At 42.4% G+C, this 22,517-nt stretch overlaps 1 protein-coding gene across 2 annotated transcripts in view; it reads right to left on the reverse strand.

Moving 5' to 3' along the window:
- Positions 1 to 22,517, reverse strand: part of LOC307041714 (transcriptional enhancer factor TEF-1-like) — a 61,626-nt gene that overhangs the window by 34,123 nt on the left and 4,986 nt on the right. Inside the window, exon 2 of one of the 2 annotated variants that reach the window (XM_079685200.1) lies at positions 6,849 to 7,331. The exons of the other annotated variant lie outside the window; for it this stretch is intronic. Coding sequence (XP_079541326.1) covers positions 6,849 to 7,053 — 205 coding nt within the window. The 5' untranslated portion in view covers positions 7,054 to 7,331. The remainder of the gene's footprint in view (positions 1 to 6,848; positions 7,332 to 22,517) is intronic. 2 annotated transcript variants of the gene reach the window in all.

Raw genomic sequence — 22,517 nt, forward strand, 5'->3', positions numbered from 1 at the left:
AATGTGGCTGTAACCCCTAGATTCCACCGGGTCCGTCTGCGGCGCGTTACGGCAGCGCCGCGGTTTTGGTCCGGCCTCCTCCAGTCATACCCTACCGGGCGCGTTTCATAAGCATTTCAGAAGTGGAGCATCTTGCCCGCCGGCTCGCAGTTTTTGTTGATTTGGGCATATTTCCTGGACAGGCTACTTTGTACAGACAAAGTTAATAATAATTGTAATATCCAGTTATAAACGACATGAATCAAAGATGTGTTGCTGTATTTTAGTAGTACAAAAATGCATTCATCATCATAATTATTCTATAATTTACACAGTGCCTGTAAACCGGAGGAGAACGCTGGCATTTCTCCTCCTACTTGAAAGACTACGGAGGGATAGGGTCTGCAAAATTAGTTTGTGTGTGTGTGTATATATATATATGCTATATGCTCTGACCGTTCCACTTCCTGCCTGCCCGACCTTACGTTACGGCTGCGCCGCGTCAAAAATAGGATTCATCCTAATTTTAGAGGAGCCCTGCGCCGAGGCGCTTCTGGGACGCTTCTGGGACGCTTCTGAGCGCCGCGTGTGGTGGAATAGCACCCATTAGCCTCATCCCAATACCCCTCCTCGACTCCTCCTTTCCCTCACTCCCATCCCTTCCTTGCATCTTAGCTCCGCCTCCGTAAGATGCGAGCAAGAGACGCAAGGAGGTGACGCGAGGACAGAGGAGTCCAGGTATTAATTGGGATGTCCTCGTTCACTCAAACGTCACTCTTAAACGACGTCTTTTAATGATGACATGGCTGTATCCCCTCTCATCGGGCTTAACTGAATAACCCTTTAGAACCGGCCCATTTCTGGTTAAATATGTATTTAAATGAATGAATCTTTCTCTTGTTAGTCAAGGAATTCAATGTCGATTTGGTCCTGCTTTTGTGTTCCGTTTTGGTGTAAAATGTAGCCTACATTTAAATAAAACTATAATTATAGTAATGTGAAAGACTTTTAGAAATGAATTGCACATAATAATTCCCACGGATCTGTGAGCACTTATACATTTACGTGACCACTCATCTTCCAGTTGTCAGTTTTCCTCTGTTGAAATGGACCAGCTGTGAAGGTGGGGGCGGGGCTTTTATACGCGAGTAGTGAAAACCAGTGCTTGAATTGGGCCGGTACTCACCGGTACGCAGTACCGGCACTTCTGATTTTTACCCATGTAGTACCGGTGTTACAGTATAAGTTGAGTCATGACAACTGGCGACATTCTATTATTTTCGTCATAGGAATCCGGGGCGTGTAGATTGAGGACCCATTGTTGACTTACCAGGAAAGAAACATCGTTTGTCGTTTATGTTCATCTTTTGCTATATCTGCCTTCCTAAGATCACTTTGCTGCACATTCAGTACTCGTATGTGAGGTTGTGGGTGAGAGTCCGATATCGTGAAGCTTACAGGGAGGTATCGAACATTACAAAGTAGGTGGATGCCTGTTCAAAACATTGCAAACTTCAATAAACCATTTAAATTATATATTTGTGTCCGACTTTCATTTGTTCATCGTTCTTAATGTGATGTATAGTAGCTTTGATAGCTGTCCATACCTTCAGACAGCCTAAAAGTAAAACACAAGTTGTTTATTCACAGCCCGAACGCTCATCGAGATGACTGGATCAGTCATGACAACTTGTGATCAGCTCCGATTAAATTGTGATATCAATTCTGTAGCTAACCTCCAGGGAGCACGTTTATTTTATGAAATAAACGTTAAACGTATAGGCTTAAAGGCATAATAGAACTACCGTATTATATGTATTCAACTTGTGCCCCGCTGGACTTACTTTTCTGTGGTTTACCGTTACTGTGACATATCAGTATAGCCACGGAAGATAGTTTGTGTGTTTAATTCCCATGCATCAAGGTTATTTTCATGTATGTAATTGTTTTTCCTGCACAGTGTAGAGTCTTGTTGTGATGAGAAGGATACAGGTATTTCATAAAATAAACGTGCTCCCTGGAGGTTAGCTACAGAATTGATATCACAATTTAATCGGAGCTGATCACAAGTTTCATGACTGATCCAGTCATCTCGATGAGCGTTCGGGCTGTAAATAAACAACTTGTGTTTTACTTTTAGGCTGTCTGAAGGTATGGACAGCTATCAAAGCTACTATACATCACATTAAGAACGATGAACAAATGAAAGTCGGACACAAATATATAATTTAAATGATTTATTGAAGTTTGCAATGTTTTGAACAGGCATCCACACAGTCACCTACTTTGTAATGTTCGATACCTCCCTGTAAGCGTCACGATATCGGACTCTCACCCACAACCTCACATACGAGTACTGAATGTGCAGCAAAGTGATCTTAGGAAGGCAGATATAGCAAAAGATGAACGTAAACGACAAACGATGTTTCTTTCCTGGTAAGTCAACAATGGGTCCTCAATGTACACGCCCCGGATTCCTATGACGAAAATAATAGAATGTCGCCAGTTGTCATGACTCAACTTATACTGTAACACCGGCACTTCTTACTGAGTACCGGCAAGGTGCCGGTACTCAGTAAAATGCCGGTACTCAGCCGCCGGCAATATACGTATATATTGTAAACGCAACGCAGCGCAAATGTGGGTCTGACTCTGCCTCACAGAGGGTGACTGGCTGTCTACATGACGTGGCCTGCCGACATTGTCACTTTCATACAGATCATACTAATGCCCTCGATTGGTCTCTGTGTGTCATTCAAGCTCGGGAGGGTGTGTGTTGGTGACGTATGTGTGGCGCGAGCGAGCGAGAAAGCGCGCGCACCGGTTACGTGTATTGTTGTTAGCATCTGGTGCTAGCTAGCTGCGCTAACGGATATAAGGAGCTTTTTCAACAACAAGGTGGAGGGAGAGTCCTTTGCTGTCAGACTGAGAGGCTGATAACTACAGCTCTGGTGAGGTAAATTACTCTCTGAGTCTTTAGATAGTTAACTTAGTTTAAGTTATCTCAGTGGGTCTCAAACGGTTCGGTCACCATCTATGTAAACACATATTTCCATTTGAGGGGGTAGTGATTAGTAAAATATGCATGAATAATACAAACAAAATGTTAACTAGGTGAAAAAATGTAAGATAAACTTGTTGAGAGCTAAAACTAGTCTTTGCTGTTGCCTCAAAGAGGAGCAGGGGGGAGAGGAGGGAGACAGGAGAGGCCGATTCAGGAGCCCAGACACACTCACAACTATAAATGAACCAAAAACAAATAAATAAACAAGTTTCAATGTTTTTTCATATTGGATATTGTATGTTATTGGTTATGGCCATGTACTTATGATTTTATGATTATTTAAATGTATACATTTTTGTTTCATATGGGTGTAGTCTCTTTATTTCCCCCTCAAAATGCACCAGATTGATGCATTTAAGTCCAACATTTAAAAACAAATCTTACCGGGGGAGCATGCCCCCGGACCCCCCTATAGGATTTGAGGCCCGGCCCCACTGTTCCCAAATAGATTTGCAATTTTTTTTAAATAGTAACCCATCTCCATATGTTTCTTTTTGGGTAGTAGATTTAAACTAGAGGGCTATCACTTTGTGCAGCAACGCTATTGACAAATAAATCCAGCAAAATGGCACAAAAAACTGGTAGTGGCCTCAGGGACGAGGAGTCATTTAACCAGCCAGTAGGAGTCAAGCTTTACTTTCTTTTATATCCATAAAGAAAAAGTAAATCTGTTTACAGTTGTTTCATTATGGATGTTGAGAGGTATCCATATATCTCTTCATTTTGCTCTCAAAGTGCACCAGATTGATGCATCTAACTTCAATATTTAAAAAAAAATGTTCCTGGGGGAGCATGCTCCCGGACCCCCCTAGACTAGAGGGTGTCAGGTCCACTCCCCACTTATAAAAATAGCACTTTACCACTGCACCCCCTCTAATCTCAGATGCACCCTGAGTCATTTTGTTTAAGTACAGTGAGCCTTTCTAAAATATACAGTAAAGAGACAAACCCACCAGCATTATAGGATATACTATGACTTTGTGCGAAATACTTGTTGCTGATTTAGAGTACTGGCACCTTTTTTATTCCAATTCAAGCACTGGTGAAAACACTTCCATGTAGTCTGCTCGCGTGTATCCTCCCTTTCGTCTCCTCCCGCTCCCCTCCTCCGTGTGCATTTCAGCTATTGGGACGTCCTTTAAAATGGCGTGTTTTGATCGATTTCCGGGTCATGTCCCGGAGGAGGGGAAGAGAGGAGTCGAGGAGGGGTATTGGGATGAGGCTCCTGACTAGAGTGGCCGCGATCGCCGTGAGCACAGCGGCGCAGCCGTAACGCGCCCGTAACGCGCCGCAGACGGACCCGGTGGAATCTAGGGGTAAGTTGTTTGTGAGATATTATCATGTTTCACTGCTGCAGACTACACTTCCCACATTGCCATTTATAGTAGGCTATCCTCTTAAATACATGTGTTTTGAACATTTACCTGATCAATGGCTAAAGAGAGAGAGAAGATTCGATACGAATTAACTATATTCACTTCCATCCAGTAGATCCATATTATGTGTCTGTAGGGTACAAAGCCACTGTCCATTTACTGTACCTTTGCCAAAGATAAAAGCACTATTATTCACCTTTGTATTCACTCTCCCATTTATACACATCCATTCATGATTTCCGAACCCTTCTCTTATTTTCTCTCACTGCCTTCTTCTTTTCTATTTCAGCCCATTTCCCTGCAGGGTATTCTAAGACCCAAATAGGTCCCCTACCAGATATTGCGTTTTTCTTTTCAGAAGAAATACTCACCTGCCACTCATTTTACTCTTAATATAATGTTCTAAAAACCACAGCACAATGATGAATACCATTTTTCTCGACAGGTCAAGACATTGTTACTATGTTTTAAAGTGACCCACAAGGTTAGGCACAATTTTGTAGCTAAACTCATTAAGGCCTCCATATTTCTCCAAAGTCAAATAAAACAACATGCATGAACACAAATCTGAGCCTGAATTATTCTGTGTGCACAATGAGCCAAAATAAGAACAAGCAAGACATTGTCTCATAATTCTGGTTAGCGCAGATATTCTAATAACAGTTTAACCCCCTGGTCTCATGTGCCAAACGCTGCTCATCATCTCCTTTCCCTCTGCCTCTGAAAACAGAAACTGTCTAACTCACTTAGGCTACAGTGATGAGCATGTCAACAATTTAGACACAAAGTCAACAAGGTGAACAAATAACGCTGAACACGCCAGTGAGGCAGAGAGAAGAGTTAGATGGATTGATTGGTGGCCAATCAATAACATGAAAAATAAATGGTTTACTATTATTTTGACTAAAATTACGATATGATAAGCGATATAAGTAACCATTAATGAAACATTAAATACATTATTATTGAAAAAACATGCTTAAATTATCATGGTGGGATTTTTTTAACATGACTGTTCTACTAGTTGAAGATAATTTAATTTAATTTTAGTCAATCACATAGCATAATTAGATTGAAAAACCACAATAAATCGCAGTAACGCTTCGTAAACGTTGAATCAATTTAATATCTCCAGATTTTTACACACAAGGCCCTAATTTGTGAATGTTTTACTTTATCTCAGCTGTTTATTTCTTGAATTGTGGTCTACAGTGGATTCTTTTTTGTTCTTTTTCGGCAACCAAAGCTTCAAAGAAAATGATGAGGTTGGCGAGTAAACCAAAACAGTGAAGTTACAGGCTGTAAAATCCAAACAGTGCGCTTAAAGTTAAGCTTTGATTATTTACTTTCCAAATGTAATAATGCAACTTGGGCTGAATGGGAAATGCTCTACAAGTGTCCATATTGGGGGAAAATATCTCAGATTACTTAGTAGTCTAAAGTTCAAGTAGAATCATAAAGAAATCACTAAAGTGCACTCTGCATACAGATGGAGGGAGAGAGGGAGAAACGGCAGTGAAAGAGAGAGGGAGGGAGGCGCAGCTGGTGGCAGCCAGAGGACCATCTGTTCATCACTCTATTAGTCCACACACACAGACACACACACACACACACACACACACACACACACACACACACACACACACACACACACACACACACACACACACACACACACACACACACACACACACACACACACACACACACACACACACACACACACTCACAAGTGCACACACACATCTTTTCCTACGCTCACACTTATTCTTAGACGCGCACACATACAGACGATGCACCTATAGCACGCCTCTTTTTCCGCTCCTTTACAGTTTTCTTTCTATCCTGTGTTTCTGACACCAGAGACCCTGTGAGACAGCGCTCACACACAGCTTACACACCCCCACCAACAGCTCGCTCAATCTCTTCATGTGTTCAAAACACTGTTCACACATTCTACGACAAAACTGTGAAGTTTTTTTGAAAATATCCACACATTATTAAAATATTTTCTTTATTCCATAACTTTTGTTGTTCTGTATGGAAGATTAGCAACCAGGGATGTATAAACACATAAGCACATCACATTTTGCTGAAACAGCCAGTCCTTTAGTTGATTTATGGATCTATAGAAATTAATCAACATCAATTTTGCAAACTAATTAATTGTTGAAGTTTTTCGAAAGGACACAAACTAAATATGTCCTTCTTTTAGATTAATAGTTCCAAGAATTTGCTTTAAAAAAAAGAAGTAAGAAGAAATATATCAAATATCGAGCATGGGCATTTTGCATTTAGTTGTACAACATTTGAAAAATGAAGTTGCCATCATGGCCTTTCCCTCTATTTTCTGGTAGCACCATTTGTTTTTATATTTCAGTTATCCACAGTAGTTTACACCCAAAGTCTACCCATTTCCCATTACATACCGTACATCTTTCCTTCATCTGACAGTATAATCTTCCTCCGTCCACAGGGCGGGTAGATTGCCAGGGCCTCCTGAAAGCTCTGCTCGATATCGGGGCTCCAGACCCCCTCAGGGTCCCCATCCATTGTTTTATCCCCTCCAGAGTCACTTAGTCTTTCCATGTCCTCCCCCGGACTCTCACTGCCGCTCCAGCTACTGCGATCCATATTGGCAGCTAATGCTAACCAGCTGACGTATACTCAGCGCTAATGCTATTGGTAAGTTGATAATAGTAACCTAGCCCTGACGTTATTGCTAATGGCAATAATTACCTCCAAGCGGAGACAGCCAGCTACGAACAACTAGGGACAGAATGCTAATGCTAGCTGCTGATTCGAGAACGGTAATCCCAATTTGTGACTACCAATAATACTATCAAAAGTGGCTGGTACAGGGGAGACAACTCAGCAAGCTGGTCCAAATCCCTCTTCAGAAGGCAGGAACCCTAAATGAAAAAAAACAGAAACAAAAAGTATCGGTTGGGCTACAAGAAGTATGTCAGTAGCAGAGAGGTTAGCACATTCCACATTACCGCAACATCCTGCGTTTACTTTTTGCGTGATACTCCTCTCTTCCCCTTAAAATGTTTAATATTGCACATTTCTAAAAGGCAACTTTACATTTGTCGCTCTAATATTAGCTAGATGTTAAATAGTTCCAGCAACTAAATTATGTGTGTTTTTGGGTAGCCATGATTCTTTAGCCGTAAAATATGTCAAAGCGAAATTTCTGCTAATGCCTCGTTTTGAATTTCAAATGGGTTGAGTTTTCAGCCACAAATATAGCATATATTTTAACCAAATCTATATTTTCATCAGGTCTACCTAACAGCAAGAGTTTTCAGTTTGAAGGTAATGTCCTTCAATACCCTAAGGCAGCGGTTCCCAACCTTTTTCAACTCAGGGCCCACTTAAGAATCTAAAAGATGTTCGCGGCCCACATTAAACCATAAACAATACGGAGGCTAAATAAAGTTCTGATTGGTCATTTCAGAAAATGTGACACGTTGTTAATCCAGTAATACAGACCACTGTCAAGGACTGTAATGACCGTTGTTTAAAACCCTTAAGAGTCCCTTAAAAAAACAAACGTATTTGGCCATAAAATGCCACCTTCACAAAAACTGCTATAAAAATATGATATATTAATATTTATTTCCACTTTCAAAGAGTCAGTCTTTTAAAACTACTCCAGCCTGACATACACATATGAAATATGAATTATATTTTGGGGATTTTAACCCTTTAAATGCCAGTTTGTTGAAAAACCTCCACAGTTTTTTTAATGAAAAAAACAAAAAACTTGAATAATTTTCAAAAAATATATTTCAAGGAATCTTTGATTATTGTTATTATTAGGTCCCTAGATTGGTCAATGATTGGCAGCAAAATTAATTTGAATGCATTGCTATTTTTTTGCAGTGTTAGGTTTAAACAAAAACTCACACTCGTGTTCCTAAGGCCAAAAATTGCCACCTTCACAAAAACTGCTATAAGAATATGATATATTCATATTTTTTCCCACTTTCAAAGAGTAAATCTTTTAAAACTTCTCCAGCCTGACATACACATATGACATATGAATTATATTTTGGGGATTTTAACCCTTTAAATGCCAGTTTGTTGAAAAAACTCCACCGTTTTTTTTATTGAAAAGAACAAAAAACTAGAATAATTTTCAAAAAATATATTTCAAGGAATATTTGATTATTGTTATTATTAGGTCCCTAGATTTGTCAATGATTGGCAGCAAAATTAATTTGAATGCATTATTATTTGTTTTGCAGTGTCAGATTTAAACAAAAACTCACACTCGTGTTCCTAAGGCCAAAAATTGCCACCTTCACAAAAACTGCTATAAGAATATGATATATTCATATTTTTTCCCACTTTCAAAGAGTAAATCTTTTAAGGCTACTCCAGCCTTACTAAAATGAATAATACAAGATCATTTGGAACCAGAAAAACATTTATTTTACAAAGATGAACATTTAATGAACACTGTGTGTCTGGCTGTGAGAGTCCAGCTCAGGTCGAGCAGGGGCTGCAAATGGACAGACTGTGGTCCTTGCATATGGCAACAACCTAACAAAAACATAAAACAAGACCATTTGAATAAATGATTCCAAGCATTTTCTCTCATGATGCAAATATTAATTATTTTATAGGAAAATGCTCATTTGAAAAAAACCTACATATATTTCAGACAAGAATATAAGAGTAAGAATACATGTGTGCGTAACTGATGCCTAATGGCACCTACCTTATCAAGGTTGTCGACACCTCCTTTGCATCGGTTGTAGTCTTTGATTATGACTGGCTTTCTCTTCATTTCGTCGCTTACGTCTGGACTGGGGTGTTTCGTGCTTAGAAGAAGCACATTCCTGCCCCGTCGAGGGATGTAAGAGACCAGTTTGTGGGTCTTCGTAAAGGCAAAGGTGGAGGAGAGGATCGCTCTCGCTCTTGCCTGGAGAAAAATAGCGGGAAGCTCAGGCTTGTTTTGGCGAATTGTGCCAACCAGGGCCAGTTTTCTCCTGAGCAGCTCCTCAGCCAGTGCGAAGGACGTGAAAAAACTGCCCCTCTGTCATCTCCAGGACCACCCTCATCCCCTGGTTGATTTCAGGACGACTGCCAGCTGCTTTGCCTGTATACACCTGCAGTCTCCAGGCTTAGGATGATTTTACATCACAGTTTGCCCAAATGTTTATACCGTATTTGGCCGGCTTTTTTGGCATGTACTGCTTGAAGCTGCACCTGCCTCTGAATGGGACGAGCTGTTCATCCACGCAGACGTCGCTGAATGGGCTGAACAGCATCGGCAGGCGGTGTCCACATATCCCAGACTTTGCGGAAGGCAGCCAGCTTGTCATCACGGGCCCGCGGTCGGGATAGCTTGTCGTCGAACCGCAGTGTTCGGCTGATTTGGTGAAACCTCTTGTGGGACATCGTGGCTCGCAAAATGCGCCGTCCCGATTTCTCACTCCAGAGGCTGAGGGTCGATTCCTTTTTTGACCTGTAAACACCGGCCAAAATGAGCAGCCCCACGTAAGCCTGCAGTTCCTCTGTGTCCATATCTCGCCACTCTGCAATTGACCGTCTCCCATGCAGGTTTGTCATGGGCACAATATGCTGCAGGATGTCATCTGTCAGCAGCAGTGCAAAGCTGGATGCGGGGTCACTGATTCGGGCGACAGCATAGTGTGTTGGTCCCGGGATCAAACTTCTGACCGCTGGGACGTAGCGGAGCGTCTCAGTGTTTGTGGGAGACCAAAACACTTTTCCATTTTTTGAAGTCCATCCTGCAGCTGCTTCCTCCAACTCCCCTCCGCTCTCAGTTCCAGATGAGTCTGAGTTGGACTCTAGCTGGTCTGTTCCCACCTCTGAGGCGTCCTCCGTGGACTCTGAGGCCTCTTCTGTGTCAGCCTCAGAGTCCACGGAGGAGGATGAGGAGCCATCCTCGCAATCAGAGTGCATGATGATGTCCAGAGCTTCCTGTGTGCTGTAATGCCTTGCCATCTCCAAAAAGACTACTCCTGCACTGATAGTAATACTTATAACCATGGCTGCAGTGCACCTGTATAAACAACCTGAGCGAGAACCAAAACTTTGTTTTGCGAGAACCAAAACTTTTGTTTTTTCTCGCAATTCATTGTTTTTATTATTGAATTAGATTATTATGCAGTGTGGCCTTCGAAGAGAAACATCTTTTGAAGTCGGACACATCGGACTATTGCCACGCTAGAAAGGTACACACACACACACACACACACACACACACACACACACACACACACACACACACACACACACACACACACACACACACACACACACACACACACACACACACCATTATCCAACATCAAAAGTGACATACACATATCATTCAGTAGCAAGTGACCCTTTCAGAAAACAGTAAAAAGTGTGACATTTTGCTGCAGGCTTCAAACGGTTAAAATTATCGCCATCTTGTAGACAAATGTAAAAATTGAAAATTGAAAGCTAGAAATTAAAAATGAAATCTTAACATTAAACAAATCAAGAGTTTATGATAAGATAAATGTGGGGTCAAAAAAAGCATTTTCAATTGGTTTTCAATGGGTCATTTTTTGCCGCTAGGAACTAATGTGTCGGTTTTTGTGTAGCTTAGCCATTTTAGGCTAATTTAAAAAACTGAGACGACAATTCAATATACAACTAAAAAAGAATATCCTCTGGCAAGTTTGAGCAATATTCATTCAACACAGCCAAAATGGCATGAACATGAAAACCCCAATGGCTGAAAAATGGCCCCAGGGACTCTTAAGGGTTAAGAGGATCAAGAAAGAGAAAGGAAAAGAGGTTAAAAAAAAAATAATCTTAATAATGAAATGTTTCCACACATATCATAATGTTTTGCAAATTATTTGGCGGCCCACTTGCAATGTGTTCGCAAACCACTAGGGGGCCGCGGCCCACAGGTTGGGAACCGCTGCCCTAAGGAACATATCTAATGTTGAATGATTTATCTGTACGGAGTGCTGCTCATTACTGTTCAGGATTCCACTTTTAAATTGTGATTTTCCCCTACCCATTCAAACTTATGATCGCTAAAACCCAACATTTCAGAAAAAAGGGCAAATCGAAAGAACATAGGCTGGTCTGAGCTCTGGAAAACCAGATTCACGCTGATATTAAGTCTGTGTTTTTAACAGGAGCAGTGCAGCTTGAAGTTCTGAGAATATTGTAGTGTTGCATCCAAGCTGCTAGGGGAACATTATTGCTTCTTTTCATGTAGGAAATTGCCTATTTTGTTAAACCGCTGTGGTAGCCCAACATTAAATCCACATGCACATAAGTGGAGCAAGTGGACAGACAGATAGACCAGTACGACACACAGCTACTAGCAGATTCAGGGAGGGAAAAAAAAAAAACTGAAGGGGCTTGCCAGCGGCCTACAATTCTTCTAAAATCCCCATCAGTAAACAGCAGGCTTGGCGAAGTACACAACACAATCACACACCAACATATGCACACACACACAATTTTGGTGCCAGTTCCTTGGGCGAACACATGTCATTTTGTCTGGTCTTTTACTGTTTACACTTCCCATACACTGTCACTTGCCACAGCCTGCAGAAGCCCGAAGTGTGTTTCAGTCCATGTGTGTGTGCCTGGCTTATTTTAGCACAATTACATTTGACAGCACACACACATGCAACTTAAGCCTGTAAATCAGCGGGCAACCTTTCGGACACATTTTAATAAACTTGAGACTAGTTCAATGTTTTATCACACCTGGGGCAAAATGTTGCGATGCCGCAAGAAAACTTCCTTTGGCTTAGACTCGCAGCCATGTGTAATCTGCTGGATTTGCTTGAGTTTGTCCTCTGGTTCTCTCTTCATGCTTATTCTATTCACCCTCATTTCCGTTTCCACTCCAACTTCCTACCCTTGCTTTCTTCCCCTCTTCCCTCCTGCCCTCCCCCAACAGTTTTCCATTCAAAGGACTCATTCATACAACCTATGGTTGAGCACCAGCAGAAACAAGATTTGTTTCCTCTTCACAGAGAGAGTGTGACACTGTGTGCGCAAAAGTTAAGTATCCCTTTTCAAAAGATCATCATAACTCACCATAACTCCACTGATGACACGTTTTAATGGCGGATATAAAGGATCGAAACATCAATAGAAACTTTTCAAACCACTTCTGCAGTGTAATCCTATCAGAATTCTTAGCATGTTCTCGTCAATCAACATTTCACCAAAGTCTAAACTAATAAACTACTTCGATTTGTCTAGCAAATGGAAAGTGTTTCAGCAAGAACGCTCTGATAAACACACATTAAACTACCTGGCCAGCACCTGTTAGACAAAGTTTGAGACAAGCTGATAATGTAGTCCAGAATTAAGCAGAGGCAGAATTTCCTCAGATATGGAGAAGACCAAAACAGAGCTGAAAGAAGCAATTATTGAAGTTATGTTCATTCGATAGACAAAAACATGCCTCCACGTCAGTGCTAATTATGCCACATGTCTGCTTGACATGTAAATAAGCAATGTCATGTTAAGGAGTCGGTAACAAAAGCTTAAGGGAAGTCGGTGGTATGTTTTCAGATTCAACGCCAAAAAGTGCTCCAAATATTATTTAATGAATCATAACATCAATTTGGTAACATTGTCCCTGCAAACAAAATACAACTGAGACTTCATGTGCTTAAGGGTCATAATGGTTTGTTGTGCCAGTTATTGTCCATTAATCACTAAGAAGTCATCTTCACAACAGCAACAACATATTACTTTAAGCACAAAAGTAGAACTGAACAATCACACTACTTTTGATGAATTCCTGAAAAAAAAAACTCACAACTTTGACTTGACATGTCAAGGGTCCACATGCATACACAAAGTGACCACCTGAGATTTGGTCTGAACAATCGTGTCTCAATGTCACTTGTGTGCATTCACATCTGTACCTTGAGCTGTCTATTTGTGATTAGGTCACAAAAGAAGCATCTTAATACCAGGTCTGAGCAAGGCCATATCGACAGTCAATTTCACACCTAACAGCAATTAAGATTGACCAATTAACCTTATTAACCTAGCATGCATGTTTTAGGACTTTCGAGGAACCCCAGAGAAAAACCACGAAAAAGGACTGCTGAATATTTTGTTTGTGAGGCAACAGTGCTAACCACCAGCAAGGCACAATGCAAATGTTATTAGAAATCCCATTGTAGTTTAGCTGGAGCCACACAAGGACGATAACGCAAACGGACCGAAATCGATACCTAAAAAGTATTCCGTCCACACGCAATACGCACCAGAAACGTGTCCGTTCACACGAGACCACTCGAAAGCGCTGGAGACGTTGTAGTACATATGCCGGGCCTGTAAATGGCGCTGTACTCCTGCCACAAAAGCAGCGAAGAAGACTTCCCGCTCATGGTTGCCATGTTTGCCCTTCTGTTTATTCTCCACTGTGGACGCTCTGGCTCTTTTTCTCCCTCCCCGAGGCAAGCGTTTGCTCCTGCTGCTGTAATTCTCTCCGGTAGTCCACTAGCAGATGAAAAACAGCCACCTCTCTTCCAAGGGACGAGGGGACCGTTAAGGCTATTGCTTCAACGTTATCAGGAAATGATCGTATAGGCGTAATCACGGAGACGTTTGCCCCCCCAGAGCGTTTCGTTCGCAGATCTACCCACCTTGGGACCCGTTATCGTTATCGTATGCGTTTCCATGTCGGCCTAGTGTGGCCGAACCGTCTATATGATAGAGAACTGTAGCGGATATGACCGTTATCGTCCTCGTGTGGCTGGGGCCTAAGGCTGCTTTTATGTGAGGTTTACAAATTATTTAGTTAGGTAAATTCTCAACAATGCAGCTTATCAACCAGAGAGCTGAGATCATATTAAAAAAATTAACTGGAGCCTCTTGCACTGATCCATGTCGGTTCAACGCTTTATCTTTTAGCTCAGGTTTTGGTCTCTATCAACTATGGACAAAATGTAAGAGCAGTGAGAGTGAGGCAAAAACTGAAAAGAAATCAGGGATCAGAAGGTATTAGAATAAAACAGAAAACAGGAAAAGGCTTCATGGAGAAGAGACACATCTAAGAAATACTAATTAATAATGTATGTATCTCTAATGACTTTGATGGTGCTTATGATTGTGAAAATCAAGGATCAGTAGGTATTAGACAGGAGACAAGAAGAAACGTAACGTTACGATACAAGAGAAAGTGAAGAGAAGGGAAGACTTTATGGTTAACACACAAATCCAACAAATGCTGTTTATGAATTAATGTATCTGTAATGACATTAAAGATGCTTTTAATGAGAGAAATCAGAAATCAGTAGGTTTTAGAGAACAGAAGAGATAAGAAGAGGAGAAGGGTTCATGGTTAACAGTAGAATCCCTACTGATGCTCAGGAGATTCGAGCATGAGAGGGGCCCAGCAGCAGATGGAGGCTGGAGAGAGACATTAGTCACACAACAATCAACTGTGACTGGGCGACTCCTGTGCCCCCTTGCTGCCCCTCCTCTGTGTCCCTGTCACCAGGCAGGCCCGGGCCACTGCAGCCAGGACAGCAGGCTCCATGGTGTCAGTGCCAGCCCTCAGGAGAACACAAACAGGGCGCCCAGCCACAGCCCTGCAGCTGCCTTGGACTCTCATGCTCTCCCTCTGTGTCGCCTTTCTTCCTCTTTTCACTTACTGGCTTCCACCACATGCCAACTCGATGTATGTGTGCAATGTGCATGGCTCTCAGCCTCCGTATTACGAGCGAGGTTGTAATGAAATGTAATGCAAGTGATGTGCCTGCATTACAAGAGGGTCTTAGGTGTGTGTGTGTTTGTGTGTGTGTCAGCAGGGGGTCCTGTTGGTAGACAACTTGAATGTGTTATCACAGGCTAGTCAGTTCCTTTCACTCATTCTTCTATATGAACACTGAACGGCATCTGTTTTAACTGCTTCCAACGTGCGCACACACACACACACACACACACGCTTTATACAACAGGATTTTGTCATAATCCTCAAAGCAAACATTGTTCCACTTTATAATGTTCTGCCATGTTTTAATGGTCCCTTACGCCCTATATATAATTATTCAGAGGTGATATTTTATGCTTTTTGCTTTTATGAGCCAGTTATAAGTTGTTGTTTTTCATCAAGGACTATCCAGGCCCATCACTGTTTGTTTTTTTACAGATTCAGGGCAGATCATTTATCTTAACAGCCTCCACAGTGGACACATCATTTGCACCTCATGTTATTCAAAGAGTCAGAGTGTATTTAAGTTTATGATTTCAGATTCAGAAAATCTCTGTCCTTGAGCTCCACAATGGTAACTTCGCTTGGAATAATTCAAAAGGGTTCCTGCTAGCGTAAGAGCTTTAAAGCATTACTGTACAGTTATGAATGGGGTTGTTCAGACTCTAAAAGAGGTTAGTTGGGCAACTTAAGTGCACTTTTTAAACTATTTTCATCTTAAAAATGCAATGAATAATAGTAGTATTGTCTAGATTGCATAATTCTATTTTTATACTCAAAATTGTTCCATTTAATGTATATTGTGGTGTCAATTCTTTAAATAAACAACCTAAATGTAACTTATCTGGGTCAAGATTGTCGTTTGTGTTATGGGTTATGACATAAATGTTATTATTGGCCGATAAAACTCACAATTATTAAGGTAAGTATAGTCTTTTAAAAATGTTACTTAACTTTGGAGGGTTGAAATAAAGTCAACACGCTTTAATGATATTTGAGGCAGAACTACAAATGCAGAAGTAAAAAGCTACCGCTGGATCCTCAACGAAGTACATCATGGTTGCATCACTGCACATTAACACTGCTAAGCTTAAGGCGGCTTATGTTCGGTGTGATGATGTTTAGTTGTCTCATTAGGCCACTTGTGAGCAACCACTGTTTTTAAGAAAAGTAGACGCTTCGGACATTGATGAGTGGGGTATTTACTGACATATTTGATGTCGTAGAACCTACCGTGAATATATCTTAATATTGTGTTAACCACAGACCTTATTTCAGGCATCTGAACAAAAACAAGTTCAAAAAAAGTTGAATTTGAGACAAAGGCACCAGGAGTTGTTAACAGCTAACTCTAGGACTCATTCCTGTACAACTTTCAAGACCATCCTTCAGTGGGGTCATGAAGGGCGAACTGCACATGAGGTCAGACGAGGACAAGTGTTCATGACCTTATCGATTGTGGCTTTTACTCTCAATGCCGACCTCACACGGGACTATTGTAAGAATTGTTCATGCCCAGATGTCTAAAGGGGTCATCAAGTACACAATCATCAAACCATGTGACAATACCAATAAGACTCAAAATAGTTTTGTGTTCAATTGCATTTGGGGTTTATTCTCTTGCCATAGGATACTTCTACATGTGGACTGGAGGATTCGAAGAACCTTCTACTAACCTTCCGTTATGTGGACGACCATTCTACCTTCTGAGTCACAAATAATTTCCAAACCAATCTCTTGTGTCTCCCTTTCTACTGCCGACTTTAATCAGTTCTGTCCTCCATTAGTCGTGATTTTGTCTTGGCGCTGACGCACAACTCTGCATTCAGTCTTTAAAGTTCATGGTCACGATTTCAATTAATCCATTACTGATAAATTGATCTGGTACAATGCCCTGAAAAAATGATCACCTCAATGAAAGAGTTGGTTTGATTATTTCTGACCCGATTTCATGTTTAAAAAACAAAGACAGATATTCATCGGGCGAAATGAAAAAGCAGCATCAGTGAAACCAAACCAGAAAAGCTCCTTTCATTCTTCCTCGGCGCTAGTACACACTTGAGAAAGACAGAGAAAGTGGGAAAGAGACTTGCTTTATGAGTGGTGAAGAGGCAGTGGTTCACAGCATGCACTCCTCATTATTTCACCATCTCCTTTCACAGAAGCATTACCATTTATGCACACAAAGTAATTGGTCGCAGATTGCACACTGATACAGTGAAGTGCTTATTTCCTCCTGGAAATGCGATGGTAAAAGGTTTAGCTAGCAGCCCTACTCTCTGTTCTCCATCCTTTTACTGTTAGTCTTCTTCCACCAGTTTTTGCTGAGTCACAGCGAGCTATTATGTTGCCTCTTCCTGGAGGGGGGTGCGGTGGGGGTCACTGTCACACACGGAAGACAATATCCTCCACCGGTAAAAAAAGAGGCCTGGGGAGGCTACAGCAATACCAACACCATTTAATAAGTGTGAACTCAGGAGCATTGTGCCGGGACAGAAACCAAACATGTGTGTTTATGTCTGTGTGCATTTATGTTTGAGACCTAGTAAATGGAAACTGCAGGGTTGCATGAATGTGAAGAAGAGTACAGTGAACTCTATCTGTGCAGCTCCACAATTACATCCTCAACAGCTACAATATACTCTGCTCAACACACACAGAAAATGAATTAGCCCCTGAACTGGGTTTCCATCTGTGGTCCATTAAAACATTGCTATTGCTTTATTTAGACCGATGCAGGTTAGGAGGCAGAGAGTGTGGTAGCTGTGCCTCTAATGTGGATGTGTAGTAGGTTATTTGAGGTATAATTGACTTTAAAATATATAGATTTCAAGATTTTGGGCATACTTTGAATCAGATATTGTCATTGTAGATAGGTAGTCATCAGGCTTGTCGGATAATCTAAACCTCTCTATTTTTAGGTAAGAATCCAAACTAAGGCACATTGAGTTGTTAGGATTTCAGATAGACAGCATTTTCTGTCTTTCATATGAATTTGATAAACCAAGATGTTTAAAGGTTAAATGTTTTAAAATGTTTAAATGGCAAGGTCCTCTTGCCATTTAAGTAATATGTTCAGCAATCTTGCCATGTGCCTAGATGTTTGCTTTATGAGTATTGTCTTTCTGATGTTGCAAATAAAAACACGACTGGGTTACAGGGATTAAAGCCTTGATAATATTTGAGTAAAGACACAGGTTGCTGCAGACTTTCACACAAAATGTAACAAACCCCAGAGATTAGTTTAACACTGAAAATTGATTTTCACTCTGATAAAAAAAACATAAACAAACTACACGCAGATTAGTTTGCACTCCTATCTATACTACGACACAATGTCAGTTTAGCTACTTGGCAGCAAACTTTTTGTAAATGGTATGCAACAGGACTGGGCACATAAAGAAGAAAGTGGTAGTGCAGCAATGAACGACAGAGGCAGCGTTCAAATCCAAAAAAGGCTTTATTGCTATCAAACTCCAAAAATACCTTCCATTAAACAAAGGCTAATGTAGCCGGGCCGCTAACCGACTTACCAGCTTACAAAAAACGTTTCCTTAGACTGGGAGCCTCCTGCTCCCTCCATGTGCGTGCCTCCCACTACCCTGCCTCTCAGCTCCTTACACACCATTTTATTGATAGGCCTTCTTTCTCCACAGTAGCATACCCTTGTTCCCTTTTGTTCAGCTTCCGGCTGTTGTAGATGACGGGATGTTCCTCACCGTGAACCTCCTGGGATAGTACTGCTCCTATGCCCACCTCTGACGCATCCGTCTGCACAATCATCCCCCGGCTGAAGTCTGGGGTCACCAACACCGGCCGTGCACAGAGAGCCCTCTTCAGTCCCTCAAAAGCGTGTTCAGCCTCTCCTGTCCACTTGACCATTAGCGGCTGTGAGTCTCTGGTCAGGTCCGTAAGGGGAGAGGCTACTGTGGAGAAGTTTGGGATGAAACGGCAATAGTAAGACGTCAGACCCAAGAATGTTTTCACCAGCTTCTTTGTTGATGGCCGTGGCCAGTCCTGGATCGCCTGAACCTTCCTTTCTTGTGGTCTAACGTTGCCGCGCCCAATGTTGAAGCTCAGGTATTCAGCTTCCAACAGTCCAAGCTTGCATTTTCTTGGATTGGCTGTCAAGCCCGCCCTGCGGAGAGATTCCAGCACTGCTGCAAGCCTTATGAGATGGCTATCCCATGAGTTATTGTGGATAACAACGTCATCTAAATAGGCAGCTGCATACTCACGATGTGGCCTCGGGACCTTGTCCATCAATCTCTGGAACGTGGCTGGTGCTCCATGAAGCCCGAAGGGTAGCACAGTATATTGGTACAGCCCTGTGGGGGTGGCGAAGGCCGTCTTCTCTCTTGAGACTGATTCAAGTGGGATCTGCCAATACCCTTTTGTCAAGTCCAGAGTGCTGATATGCCTGGCTTCCCCAAGCCGACCAATCAGCTAATCTATCCTGGGCATAGGATACGCATCAAACTAGGAGATTTCATTCAATTTTCTGAAATCATTACAGTACCTGTTGGTTTTGTCTGGCTTAGGAACCAGAACGACAGGGCTGGTCCACTCACTGTGAGACTCTTCAATCACCCCCATAGCCAGCATTTTCTGCACTTCTTGCTAAATGGCCGCCCGTCTTGCCTCCGGCACCCGGTAGGGCCGCATCTTTACCTTTTGACCCAGCTCTGTGTGGATTTGATGTTCCACCATTGTTGTGCGTCCAGGTCGTAGTGAGAACACATCCAAACTCTGCTGTACAAGTTCCTTGGTTTGCTGTAACTGAGCTTTGGATAGCCCTGGACCGTATTCAACTTCGGCCACCTCATTGTCTACTCCTGGAACTGGTTTTCCCTCTATTTCCGTAACATTGCTGCATGCATGCAACAGATTGGGGTCTTCCATATGGGCGGTCCCGAACTGGCCCTTCAAACTTGGAAGCAATGAGAATTCATCCTCCTCATCACCTGTGCTTAGGTCTCCAGGGAAAGCAACAAAAGGGTTATCATTTGCCTCATCTGCACTGGAAGATTGGCTGCCTCTCTGCTCCTCCGGCACAGCACACACAACTTTGGGGGACTGCTGAGGAGAAGTAACCGTGGTAAGGTGGATGAAGCATGTGGGGTATAATTTAGGGTCCCCATGGACACAGGAGAAGGGCACAGTCTCTTCGGATGGCAAATGGTCGAGGAGGTGGGGTTGAATGAGGGACACCACACTTCCTGAGTCCACTAGTGCCTCTGCATCTTTTACATTTACTTTGACTGATATAATTTGAGCCAGGGAGCTTTCCTGTACCCAGCAAGAGTCAAGAAGGTGGCAGGGCCTTGCACCAGATGAGTGGGCGGTCGGCATTAGCTCATTCTTCCCTGGGCAGTCCCAGGAAATGTGGCCTGTCTCCCCACAATGGTAGCAACGCGGTTGGCCCTCTGGCAGGTAGGACTGTTGTCGCCTTACCTCTTCTGGTTCCCGTGGCGGTTCTCGTGCCCGTCTAGTCCTTGTCCCCATTGACTTTCCGACCCCACTCGGTGTCTGTTCGTGTGGACTTAAGCAGGTCCGCTGTGGCCACGTGGCTCCCCACTAGGTTAACCAACTCATCCAGACTGGCTGGATTCTGCTGGCTTGTCATTTTCTTGATCTCATAGGGCAGAGACTGAATGTATTTGTCCATCATTATCCTCTCTAAAACACTCAACTTTTCAGGGTTGCATGTCAGCCAGGCTATGGTTACCCGGGCTAGGTCATACATCTGGGCCCTGAAGTAAACTCTGGCTTGTATTTCCAGTCATGGAACCGCTGGGCTCTTGTGGCTAAGCTGAAGCCATACCTCGCCAGGATTTCCCTCTTCAGGACGACGTAATCCTTTGCTTGGTCAGGAGGTAGGTCGAAGTAAGCTTGCTGTGCCGGGCCCAGGAGGAACGGTCCAACCAGATCCGCCCAGGAGTCCCTTGGCCAGCCCTCTCTTTCAGCTGTGCGCTCAAAGGCTGTTAAGTAGGCTTCTATCTCATCACTCTCTGTCATTTTGGGGATGAATCGACCTGGATTAGGCTGCACTTTTGGACATCCACATGGAGAAGCGCATTCTGTTTCCACTGCTCCTGTATCATCTCCCGTTGCAGAGTCTGCTGCTGAGTAGAAATACGCACCTCTTAGTACATCCTCCATCTTAAAAATGCAAAAAACTGCAACACCACCACTGGAGTCCTTATGCCCGCATTCTCCACCAGTGCAACAGGACTGGGCAGATAAAGAAGAAAGAGGTAGTGCAGCAATAAAAAAAAACAGAGGCGGTGTTCAAATCCAAAAAAGGCTTTACTGCTATCAAACTCCAAAAATACCTTCCATTAAACAAAGGCTAACGTAGCCGGGCCGCTAACCGACTTACCAGCTTACAAAAAACGTTTCTTTACACTGGGAGCCTCCTGCTCCCTCCATGTGACACACACAACTGAGCAACTCTTTGTGCTTTGTCTCCCTTGAGGTGGTGTTTAGCACCAGGTGTGAGGCCTCCACCCCTGCTCCCAATACTGCTAATTGGAAGAGGGTGGAGCCACCTGTTGGGAATGTAGGAGCCCCCCACTACCCTGCCTCTCAGCCCCTTACAGGTAGTACATAGTATAAATGGTGAATAAGTAAAGTGCAGTTTTATAAGACAGCAAACTGTCAGACGTTAGCTAAGAATAAGCTAACTAGCTAGCTGCTACAGGTCATACATAGGCTACAGACAACAAAAGGCTGTCGCAAGAAAAACTCTGGGTGTAATTAATCGAACAAATGTTTATTTCATTAGATATGAAAGATTCTATTTTTTTGTAAGTCTGGCTAATGGAAAAAGGATGAACATGTGAAAATCTACTGTCGTCCTTCACAGGTGCTAAAAGCATTTGAAGAAAGAAAGGCAAATTGTCAATTTTTTCATTCTGTGAAAATATTTAATTTGCAACGTAGCCATTATTCAGCCATTTCTCAATAATAACTATCTTCACTGAGTCTCAAGACTTTAAACTACAGAACAAAAAAGTGTCACTTTAAAAAAGAAAATCACTGTCAACCTGCTGAAGACAAAAACTGAGGTTGTGAGAACAACAGCAGGTAAACAGTTCCCCTGTGAGAGTATCAGGAGCAGACTAAGCTGTTGTCCCACTCTGCAAAGTGTTATTCGTGTCAATCCCTCCAACCGGGAAAGTAAACAGCAGTAGTAGAAATGTAGACTTCCAGCTCGCTTCCTGCTGAGGACAGGAAGGGGGAGGCTGACTCAGACTTCCCACGTTGGGTAATCTGCTCCCTTCCATTTATCTGCTTGGTTCTGAAATCATGTTTATGCTAATGCTAAAGCTAATGCAGATAACAAGAATACGGTCTTATAGTTTTTTCTGTCCTA

Source organism: Notothenia rossii, assembly GCF_949606895.1.
Source record: "Notothenia rossii genome assembly, chromosome: 5".
NCBI lineage: Eukaryota > Metazoa > Chordata > Actinopteri > Perciformes > Nototheniidae > Notothenia > Notothenia rossii.